Here is an 11,704-nt window from a genome sequence, read left to right on the forward strand (position 1 = left end):
TAGCTTTGATCGAGAGGTCACGTATGCAATATTGGCACGGCCCTTTTTTGCACAAGGGTTAGGGTTAGGTGCAGTGGAGACAGGACTCTCAGGGACAAAACACTGGGACTTTTTGATTTGTAAAATCAAAATTGACATCATCTGCCACATCCCTGTTCCCTCTGAGCTTAGCTGCACACCTCCCAGTAGGTGGGAGCAAATGGATTTCCCCCAGAAACAATATATTTGTCAGGAGCGCCCTAGCGGTCTCTTTCAGTACACTCCAATAGCCAACTCAAGACACAGACGAAAGGATTCTTTTCAAGGCTTTAATCCTTCTACAACTTAGTGACTCTTTCAAATGCTAGTCACCAGCGACTAAGCAATGAACAGCAGAGTAGCCTATGCTCCGGGTAGGCAGTTGGTCCCTGTTTGAAGGAGAATCACTTGCAGACCCTGAACGTATGGGCTGAGAGAGCCTGTTTTCCTTGGGTCCACGGGACGCGGCTGTTGCTTGCGCGCCAAACGGGCACTACGCCTCCTTTCCACGCCCTCCATTGCTCGTTGCTCCCTGTGTCTGCGTCTAGCAAGCCCCCCTCCCGCACTCTCTCACTGCCAGGGTCACTATCTATCTCAGGAATGCCGGCAGGAGGAATCTCTGCCAGCTGCTGTGCCTGTGAGGGATGAGCTCGCTTCTCTCCCATGGATTGCTGATCCTCCTCAGAATCAGAACTGCTCTGGGGTTCTATCGGCTCAGTTTCCACCCTGACATATATTGTTCTTAGCTATTCCATACACACATAAAACACAGATATAGAGAGTTGGATCAATGCAGCTCTCCTGGGGGCCGCGGCTAGATGGACTGTTGCAATATGCACCCGTACTTCAAAATTCACCCCTACGCTATTGACAAGGCGAGATGCAAAGGGCTTTTGAATGAGATTATCATGCATTCAGGGTGGCCCAGTTCAGATGCAGCACACCCAGGTCAACAAACAGTGCTTGGTGATGAGTCTGAAAGCTTGCTCCCATCAGTCACAGAAGACTGGTTGGTTAAGCCATCCTCTGCAGTCCTGGGCTCACTAACATCATAGTTGGCCAGTTCAGACTTTGTGGCACTGTTAGGTTTTTAAAAAGCCAAGAAGTCTTCTATGGAACCAGGGAGGAGCGAATCGGTCTGTTTCTCACTTTCGCATTAATCTGCAAATTTAAAAACGCAAGAATTCACATTTAAATATGCATTTTAAAACTTTTTTTGCTCTCAAAATATGCTCTTTGGTAGTTTTCCTTTGATATGCGATATAAACTGCATAATATTGAGATAATCCAGAGCAGAATTCTGCAGGCTATATAATTCAGGCTTTGTAAGTTGATCCTTGCTTGTGGGAAAAACATTTTCTAGGTGACCAAATAGAGAATTGTTAGTAGTTTGTGACTCTTAAAAAAAATAGTGTGTGTGGGCGAGTAAGTAAAAAACTGTAAGCTAGTAACTCACAAAGTTGTTATGGTTTTTAGAAATCAAATACAACACCCATTTATTCTGGTTTTCCAAAGAAAATCAAGATTTCACTGGAAGTAAATGCAGCAACCAGATGAAGCTCCAATCTTCCTGTGCTAGCCCTCTTGCCATGCATGCACAATCAACTGGGGTTTGTTCCGTAAGAGACGTCTACTTCCCATTGACGGCTTTCCCAAAGCTTTTGGGTTTCCTGTTCCAACTTTTGAACTTCTTCTTGAGACAGCCTGCTTGCTTCTGGAAGAAGAGAAATTCCACATAAGCTGAGGTATGTGGGAACCTGCATACAAATTGATATTTCTAAAGTTTCTAGACCTCATGACTGCCAGTAATCTTAATAAGAAGACTACTAGAGATCAACTCGGATTTTCTAAGCAACCAGAACCTGGAATTTTCACATGTTCCCCACTTCGAAGAAAAGCTCATTTTTTATGCTCAAAACTGCCCACTAAAAATGAACTAAGAGGAGTGTCTCCGAGCATGTGCAGAATTATTCACTACCAAAGATACCCCTAGTCTACCTGTACATGTGTGGGGTTATGGCGAGGGCTCCCAGGGCACCAGATATGAACTGCAAACTAGTTTAAACACATACCACCTTTGTGTTTTAGAAATCAAGTACTACAAAAGTTGTGTTCATGTTTCTAGCCACTCCATTCCACCCCAATCAGCATTAAACAGTGAGGACACTCAGTTGCCACTGGGCTGTTTTTTAGGGTCCCCCTTAGGGTTTTTCCCCCTAAAGATTTTTTTTGTACTTCGGCAAGACTTGGGGTTCCCTAACCCTGCTGATACATCCCTCTTGTGCAGGAGTGTTGAACCTCTTTCAGTCTAAGGGCTTAATTCCATTGACCATCAATGACCACCTAAGGAGCCTGGCGAGGGGCCCGCACTGGGACCCCACGCAGGCCAAATGTGGCTCCTGGGTTTCAGGTTCAATACCCCTGCTCTGGCTGTTTCCGTTTTGGCTATATAAGAACTGCTACTTGGAGAACTGAGTTCGCTATCGGTATATATCAGGAGTGGGGAACCATATTTAGTCCGGATTTCCCCCACCCACCAAATAAGGTGAGGGATGAGCAAAGCCAGCTGTGCATTCAGCCAGTGCTTGAGGAAGGAGGGCACTTTTCTTGTGGTCTTTCCTCAGGACCACAAGTATTCAGCATTCATAGTTCCCTCTGGAAATATGAGCAGGGTTAGCTTTCTGTCTTTCTAACAGGAGTGTTGAACCTCTTTCAGCCCGAGGGTCCTATTCCATTCTGGATAAGTTCTTGGGGGCTGCATTCCAGTAGTGGGTGGGGCAAAAGGGGCTGGGCCAAAATTTTAAAAATACCAGCATATTTTAGCAGAAAGCTCTTACTGCCGGTAATGAAGCCTTAGGAGAGGCATTTCAGCTTTTTGGAATCGGGGGGGGGGGGGAGTGAATAAATTGGAAAACCAGCAAAGATCGGTGGTTGGGAGAAAGGGGGTGGAGCCAGGGGAGGAGGCATGGCTATGTGGGGAACAATGGAGGGCCAGATCAGGACCCCAAGGAGGCCAGTTTTGGCCTGCTGGCCTGAGCATCAACACTCCTGCTTTAAAAGTTCTTGAACTGTCATTGGGGAATCACCATGTCCTTTCAAAGCATCAGTCAGGCTTCCTGCCTCACCTTTCCCCTTTTAGTGCCCACTTGCGAATCAACATCCATCGCCTCGCTTCCCTCTCCATTCAAGCCGCCATTCTCCGTCACTGGCATCACTACCTCTTCATCACTGTCCGTCATAAATTCATTGCCGCTTTTTTCACCTGCCCCGCTTTTTTCTGGGAAAAGTTCAGCTAAACAACAAAACACCCAAACACAAAATTAAAATTTGCTGCAAATCATGAAAGTGCGACTTTCCCTCCATTGCAAAGTATGATTCTTCAGGCCCCGAGTTGCAGAACTGGCTTTGAAGGATGCAGCGTGGCAATGACTGCAGACTACAAGGTCATCATCGTGTTTTAAAGACGAAAAAGCAAGTTTCTAGTCCTCATAAATGAACCGAAGTCACTTAGACACTCACAGCTCAGAAACCAGGTACAGACAAGGATTCCAGAAGGTGGCATATTATCTCCATCTGTGGAAGACTGGTATCCTAGTAGCTGGTTGGCATTAATGGATGGGTAGAAAGTAAGACTGTAGTTTCTGTTAGACCACCTATCCTTGCCGGATGCTGGGATTCACGCTGGACTAAACAGACATTGCTCTGATCCACGGTCAGACAGAACTGGAGAACATCCAAACTAACCCGATAGGAAAAAGAGACAACGTCTCAAGATGCTGAAAATCTCATGATGTTATTTCAACATCATGAGAATTTCACCATCTTGAAACTTTGTCTCTTTTTTTCAGTTGGGTTAGTTTGGATGTTCTCCAGTTTTGTCTGACCGTGGATCAGGGCAAAGTCTGTTTAGTCCAGTGCGAACATATATAGTTTTATTCCTCGAAGTTGCCCAATGCCTTTCGGCCCCCTCCTGTATGTTTTGTGCCTTTTCAGGGGCTAAACCAAAAGAAAAAAGGGAAAATGAAACACGTGAGTACATATTTTTAATAAAACATTCAAGTTAGAAGTTGTTATATACCCACGCTGCAATAATGCCTGTGCATACTTCCTTAACCATCTTAAGTAAATATATAAAGGCATCATTGCAGTGTGGGTATATAACAACTTTTATAACTTGAATGTTTTGTAAAAAATGTGCACTTATGCGTTTTGCTGGTCTGAACCAGTAAGGCAGTGTAGGGTGCAATCCTATGCATGTTTAGACAGAAAAAAGTCCTACAACTCCTAGCATTCCCCTGGCTGAGTCTTTCCAAGTGGACATCTCAAGATCACATAGCATAGGCTTGTTATATGCTGGATTTCCAGGTGTTTGGGGAGTTCAGCTCCCATAAGCCCCTGCTAGCATGGCCATTCATCAGGGATGATGGGAGCTGTAGTTCAAAACATCTCGAGCACCAGGCTGATTTAGAACAGGGCACTGAAGAAAGAAAAACTCCCACATGAAACCCCAGTTAGGGGGTGCCAGTCACAGAAAGCAATGCTAAGCTAAATGGAACAAGGGCCTGACTCAGTGACCTGGTTCACACATCACACTAACCTGTGGTTTATTCAGCCCAAGGGTTGTTGAATTCTGGGTTGTCATAATGTGCAAACCCAACTGCGCTAACAAACCATGGTTGGCGAATGACAACCTGGAAAGAAAACCCAAGGATCCAGTTCACGCATCACAGTGGCAAGTCATAGGTTATATAACCCACAATTTGTGGGGACGTGCTTCCCCTGTGAGCTGCTTGTGTTTCCTGCAAACAATCTCTGACTGGCACAACCAGAGGTTGTCAAGTGTGATGTGTGATGGGTTGTTTAGGGGCTTTACTCAGTAAACAGCATGCATTCTCACAAATTATACCCCCATAGTTTGTCGTTGGGTAGTGAACTCTGGGTTGTTTAAACCATGGGTTATTGTTACAAGTGAACCGAGAGCTGTGGGTTGTTTCTTGGTTGCTTTGCCAGGCTACAGAGGTGGCAAGCAAGGGTGATTAAGAAAAAGCCCAGCTGCTTTTCATGCCAATGTTACAGCTCACCAAAGCATATGGGATTCAGGGAGGGAGCAGGCGAAGGAGGAAGGAAACAAACAACCCAGGGACTGAGAAAACAAACTGTGGTTTGTTCGATAGTCTGCCAGACAAATCCAGAGTAGGACGAGAAACCACGGGTTAAATAAACCATGGTTTCACATTATGTGTGAATCCGGCTGGTATAAGGCAGAGTGTCCTATGTGGGACTGGGTGACCTGCTGGTCTCCTTGCAACTCCGTGCCTACTCACGTGGGTACAGGTCACTCATGCTGTCATCGGACTCGTTTCCATCCTCGTCACTGGTTGGAGGCTCCCAGAATTCCCCCTTCTGACGAGGCTGCCTGCTCCCGTCCGGCGGATTGTCCTGCTGCTGTCGCCGCCGTTGCCGCTTCTGGAGGAGGCAAGCCGGGACGTACTCCACACCCTCTTTCTGACATGCTTCATCTGTGAAGGGAAATGAGCTCATCAGGCCACGCTCCGCAAACGGCCTCAACAAGAGGGGAAATCCTTAGAAACGCGCTTGTCCGTTTTGACGGGCAGAGGGGAAAAATATATGGGGAAGTGGGAGTTTCCCACCCTCCAAACCACCTCCTAGTTGTCCAGTCCATCAACACACCCAGTGCCACAAACAGTGACTGATACCTAAATGGGCCGCCTACCCCTGAACACCCAAGCGCTGGGGACAAACCATGGGAGACAGGCCATTACCTTCCACCCCATTTCCCAAATCTGCCTTTACCCCTTGACCAGCAAGAGGAAGGGCAGAGAAGCTTCCCTTTCCTTCAAGACGGAAGTTGCATCGGGGTCCGGCGTGGGGACTGCCCAGCCTCTCCAAATGAGGCGCACACTTTGCCTGACGTCTACAGCTCAGTGGCATAGAGCACCTGTTTTGCATGTCGAAGGTCCCACGTTCAATCCCCGCATCTCCAGGTAGGACTAGCAAAGAAACCTGCCTGAAAGCCACTGCCAGTCCATCTTTACAATAACAGGCTAGATGGACACAGGGTCTGACTCAGTGATCTAGGTCACATGTAATGCTAACCCGTAGTTTATTTAACCCATCATTTGATTCACTGCTGTACCCAAGGTTTATCTAGCAGATGATTGAACAAACCGTGGCTTGTTTTTTCAATTTCTGGTTGCTTGTTTCCATCCTCCTTCACCCACTCTGTCCCTGCATCCCAAATGCTGTTACAGCACTGTGGTACTGGCATGTAGAGTGGCGAAACAATCCAGGAACAACCCACGGTTCTGAGCTGGCATGTAACGACAACCCATGAATTAAATAATCCAGAGTTCACAACTCAAGAACAAACCATGGGTTCTCTTTCTGGGTTGTTTGTAGTTAACAAATCATGGTTTGTTAGCGTGGCTCGGTTTGCATATCCCAAGAACCCAAAATTCAACAACCCACGGGTTAAATAAACCATGGGTTAGTGTTATGTGCTAAACAGGTCAGTTTATGATAGTTTCCTATGTTCTGGAGGGGGCATGCTGAGGGAGGGAGTGGCAGGGCAGGGGAAACACATTAGTAATGCTGCTGCCTCCCATGCAACCCTGGAGCTGACTTCCAAAGGGGTGTTGCTTTTCTTCCCACCCCCTCTGCAATGAAATCCCTGTAGATAAGGTCAGAGATAGTGTGGGTCAGCCTTGCCACTCCACAACAGTTTCCTTTAAACAGACTTTTCCTGAATAACCAGGCATTCACTTCATTGGCATAACTTGACTGTAAATATTTGTATTTGCCTGTATATTGATTTTTATATTTTCCTCTTTTACTGTTCACCACTCGGGTGAACATCTCTATCTTTTTAGATAGAGAGCAGTTTATTGCCCCCAAGCCCAGCACTTTACTGACTGGCCATCCAAGCAAAGGAGCTTCTCTAGGGATGAAAGGCACTAAGAGGGCGACATCAGACTTGGAGCACCAGGCCCACACCGCGAAAAAAAGAGTCGAATTCTGCTAGGCCAGTCCCCTTTGCAAAATGAGCTGCACGGACATCAGGGAATCAGACCAGGCAGGCGCCGATGCAGACAGACACCCGGAACAACCGTTACAACTTACACCTGTACAATGCCTTCTGATAACGCCGGCCTTGGACGTGACGGAGAATATGCTCTGGTATCCTGTTAATATGCCGGAGGGTGAGCTTGCAGAACAGCTGATGGCTAGAGAGAAAGAGGGGAACATAAGAAGAGCCCTGCTGGGTCAGACCAAGGGTCCATCTAGTCCGGCATTCTGTTCACAGTGGCCAACCAGCTGTCGACTGGGAACCCGCAAGCAGGGCATGAGCGCAACAGCACCCTCCCGCCCATGTTCCCCAGTGACTGGTGTACACAGTCTCACCACCGTTGGTACTGGAAGTTGCACATAGCCACCAAGACTAGTAGCCAATGACAGCCCATTACGTAAGATTATTACCAAGAAAAGGTTATACAAATAAATATATACCTACAAATAGTGAAACACAAGGTAAGTGTTCTAGTGCGGACTCCCCCAAACTGCGGCCTTCCAGATGTTGGTGGCCAGCAACTCCCATCAGCCCCAGACATCACTAATGGTCAGAGATGATGGGAACTGTAGTTCAACATCTGCAGCATCACGGGTTCCCACCCTGGTCAATGGCTCAATGTCAGGGATGAGCATCTTCTGCATTCTTCAAGGCTTCTCATCTAGAGTTCTAGGAGCTACACCAGGGGTGGGAACCTCAATCCAGCCCTCTGTGTTTTCCAAGATGTCCACGCCCCCTTCCCTAGCTCCACCCCCTTTCCCGCAACCACCGACCATTTGGTGGTTTCCTGGCTTTTACACAATTCCCCTTTCTAAAAGGTTGAAATGCCTCTCTGAAGTCTTAGTTACTGGCAGTAAGGACTTTAAGCTGCAATATGCTGGTTTCCTTTTGGGCTGCACCCCCTTGTCCTTTAACCCTGCCCACCACTGGAATGCGACCCCCGAGAGATTCTTCACCCCTGGGCTAGCCATTCATTCTGCACACTGCCTACCCTCAGAAACACCCAGCCTCTGTAATATGATATGGAATCTCTTGGTTATTTACAACTTGACACTCCTTTTCGTTTGAGTGACACTGTGGGCAAACCTTTTACTAGATCTCGATTTGGTTAAGGCTGTCAGGTGTCAAACAAAATTTTACTCAGGGGCTGGATTTGACCTACGGGCTGCCAGCTGGCCATGTCGTATTCTAGATTCCAAATATCATGATAAACTGACCGACTAATCAACAAAAAGCTTTCACGTTACCAATAAATAGTATTTTCCACTTGGCAAAGGCAATAATTGACAACTGAATGACACTAATGGAGTAGTTCGTATTATATCCAAACAGCCTAACAATCCTAATCCAATGACATCTAATGTTGCAGCTTGTCCATAAAAATAACATGTTTGTGTGATAAGAGACAGTGAGGACTAGAATCATGCTTTTTTTCTTTGTTGGTAAATGCGAATTCTCAGCATTCTGTTGAAACTAGAGATTTTAAAATGCGCTGATGTGCATGCAGTCACAGACCGAGCCTGACACTAAAACATGTGACTAAAGAAGAGAACACGTACGGGTTTTTGGTACTGGGTACAACGTGTGGCTCATACTCGCTGTAGTCCAATACCTCTGGGACCTTGCTCAGCCTCAAATACTTCTTGCCGCTGGTGTAGGCTTGGAGCTCAGGCAAACGGCAGGGCAGCTCGTGGCCCGTCAACGTGCATCGGACCTGGAGGAGCAACGCCAGGAGAAACAAGAACACCGATTAGATGCCGTAAGGTCTTGGTTAACATTAGGGAGGAACAACTCATTCTACATCCGGTCGGTGTCAGTTTCACATGTGTTCAGCCAGTATAGAAACAAAGCAGACTGTCCAAGGAGGTCATGGAGCAATCCATCCCTCCTCTGTCAGCCCACTCACTCGCCGATTCGTAATTCTTGGTTGCTTATGGTGACCAGGCAAGTTGCTAAATATAATTTATCAATATTCTTACCATTACGATTACTAGTAATTGTAAGTTGTAGGAGTTTCTTCTGTCTGAACGTGCACAGAATTGCACGATGGAGTAACTTCCCTATGAGGAAAGGTTACAACATCAAAGGTTATTTAGCTTGGAAAAGAGGCGTGTAGTAAGCGGAGAAATGATAGAGGCGAACAAATTTATGCATGGTGCGGGGAAAGTGGATAGGGAGACATTTTTTCCCCTTTCTCATCATACTAGAATCCAGTGGGATCATCCCATGAAGCTGAATTGTGGGAGATTCAGGCCAGATCAAAGGACTTCACACAGCGCAGAGTCAAACTAACAGAGTCAAACTATGGCTACCACAAGACGTAGTGATGGCCACCACTTTGAATGAGTTTAAAAGGGGATTGGACAAATTCCTGGAGAAAGCTCTTGATGGGTACTAGTCCTGATGGGTACTAGTCCTGATGGCTATATGGTGCCTCCAGTATCAGAGGCAGTGTGCTGGGGAACAGGAGCGATGGTGCTATTGCACTCATGCCCTACTTGTGGGCTTCCCACTGGCAGCTTGTTGGCGACTGCGTGAACAGAATGCTGGACTAGATGGACCCTTGGCTCCAATCCAGCAGGGCTCTTCTTAGCTTCCTTGGGAGGAAGCTGCACTGAACGCCAGCGGGGCTTAACTCCTGAGTAAAATATGCTCAGGGACGGGATCGGCCTGCAAAGCCCTCCTGGTTTAATTCCTTCCAGCCAGGCGCAGCCCTCGGAGCCAGACCCACCTTCTTCCCCGGGGGGACGATGCACAAGCTCGGGTGCAGCTGCAGAAAGCGCTCCAGCGCACCAGCGGCCACCTCTGGAGGCTCCGGCGGCTCGCACATGGTAGCGGCGCGCTGGCCCGGGCCTTTGTGGGCGTGGCTACGGGCGGAGATAGAAAAGGAGGGAGGGGGAACGGGAGAGGGAGCAGCCAGTCCCATCGCACTTCGTCAGGGAAGTTTTACATCGTAGGGAAAAGGGGGAAATAGAAGTTAAACACACGTCCTGCTCTCACTTCCGGTTCCTATTTGAAGGCCGCCATATGCGGGGCTAGAGAGTGAGAGTGACAACGTTGTGTCCTCCCTTCCTGGGTTGTTGTTGTTGTGCAGCTTCACGCTAAAAGCAACTGCACCCTCCCCTAATCTGGTGCCCTCCAGCCAGGTTTCTTAGAGTCCCAGGGACGGGTGGAAAGAAGAGGAACAGCTAATTTTGGACTTCAAATCCCAGCGTTCCTGGCCCTTGACCATGCTGGCTGGGGCTTCTGGGAGCTGAAGTCCAAAAAGCTGGAGCTGAAGTCCAAAAACCTTCTGCCATGCGCTGTGATAGACCACAACTCCCAGAATGGCTGGCTGGGGGATACTGGGAGTTGCAGTCCACACCTCCGGAGGGCTCCCAGCTGGGGAAGGCTGGTCTTATGAAATATTGTACTCATAGAGCGTCATGGTCTTCATGAGATGTATAATAAATAGCAGTAGCAATCTCTGTGGTGCCCCTCATTTAATTTCCTAGCAGTAGAGGCTGGCGTCTCCGATTTTGGTGGGGCAGTGAACCCATTCTGGGTTTCAGTCAGAACCAGCCAGAACACTAAAGAAACTATCCAAAGTGTTGAACCCTACCCCAAAAATGGGTTCAGCACCTTGGATAGCTCCTTTAGAGTTCTGGCTGGTTCTGACTGAAACCCAGAATGGACTCCCAGCCCCACCAAAATCGGAGCCACCAGCCTCCACTGTCTATAGGAGTGAACTCAAGCGGGAAAACTGAAGGGTACACTCAACATTAAAAAAAACGAAGATCATGGCATCTGGCCCCATCACTTCCTGGCATATGGAAGGGGAAGAAATGGAAGTAGTGACAGATTTTACTTTCTTGGGCTCCAAGATCACCGCAGACGGTGACTGTAGCCATGAAATTAAAAGACGCTTGCTCCTGGGGAGGAAAGCTATGGCCAACCTAGACAGCATAGTAAGAAGCAGAGACATCACCTTGCCGACAAAGGTCCGTCTAATCAAAGCTATGGTTTTCCCAGTAGTAATGTATGGCTGTGAGAGCTGGACTATAAGGAAGGCTGAGCGCCGAAGAATTGCTGCTTTCGAACTGTGGTGCTGGAGAAGACTCTTACGAGTGCCCTGGACTGCAAGGAGGTCAAATCAGTCCATCCTAAAGGAAATCAGCCCTGAGTGCTCATTGGAAGGACAGATACTGAAGCTGAAGCTCCAATATTTTGGCCACCTAATGCGAAGAGAAAACTCCCTGGAAAAGACCCTGATGCTGGGAAAGACTGAAGGCAAAAGGAGAAGGGGACGGCAGAGGATGAGATGGCTAGATAGCATCACGGATGCAATGAATATGGACTTGAGCATCTTCCGGGAGAGAGCGCAGGACAGGAAGGCCTGGCGTGCTCTGGTCCATGGGGTCACGAAGAGTCGGACACGACTGAACGACTGAACAACAACAACAACAACAACACCATAGAGATGTGAGTCTAGAGCGGCCCCTAACAACCCGTGGACGGCTTCCGGTCCCGCTTAGGACGGAGGGCAAACAGAAACCGGAAGTGACGTCGCTGTAATTCTCACAGGCAAGTGCCCACACAATAGCATAATTCTTGTCTAAT

General features: G+C 47.8%; 1 protein-coding gene across 2 annotated transcripts; it reads right to left on the bottom strand.

Moving 5' to 3' along the window:
- Window positions 1-1,523: 1,523 nt before the first annotated feature.
- On the bottom strand, window positions 1,524-9,965 carry SURF2 (surfeit 2). 2 transcript variants are annotated; one of them, XM_084821189.1, is made up of 6 exons: window positions 9,837-9,965; window positions 8,665-8,819; window positions 7,159-7,262; window positions 5,343-5,537; window positions 3,144-3,310; window positions 1,524-1,729 (listed from the first exon to the last, which is right to left on the bottom strand). In XM_084821189.1, the coding sequence occupies exons 1-6, from the start codon at window positions 9,933-9,935 to the stop codon at window positions 1,649-1,651; spliced, it is 801 nt and encodes a 266-aa protein (XP_084677315.1). In that variant the 5' UTR covers window positions 9,936-9,965; the 3' UTR covers window positions 1,524-1,648. The 2 variants fall into 2 exon arrangements, with proteins under 2 accessions (XP_084677315.1, XP_084677314.1); XM_084821188.1 differs by having other exon boundaries at window positions 1,524-1,732.
- Window positions 9,966-11,704: the final 1,739 nt, after the last annotated feature.

The sequence above is a fragment of the Heloderma suspectum genome, chromosome 14 (assembly GCF_057233095.1).
Source record: "Heloderma suspectum isolate Gila_16-S chromosome 14, 16-S_ref, whole genome shotgun sequence".
Classification (NCBI taxonomy): domain Eukaryota; kingdom Metazoa; phylum Chordata; class Lepidosauria; order Squamata; family Helodermatidae; genus Heloderma; species Heloderma suspectum.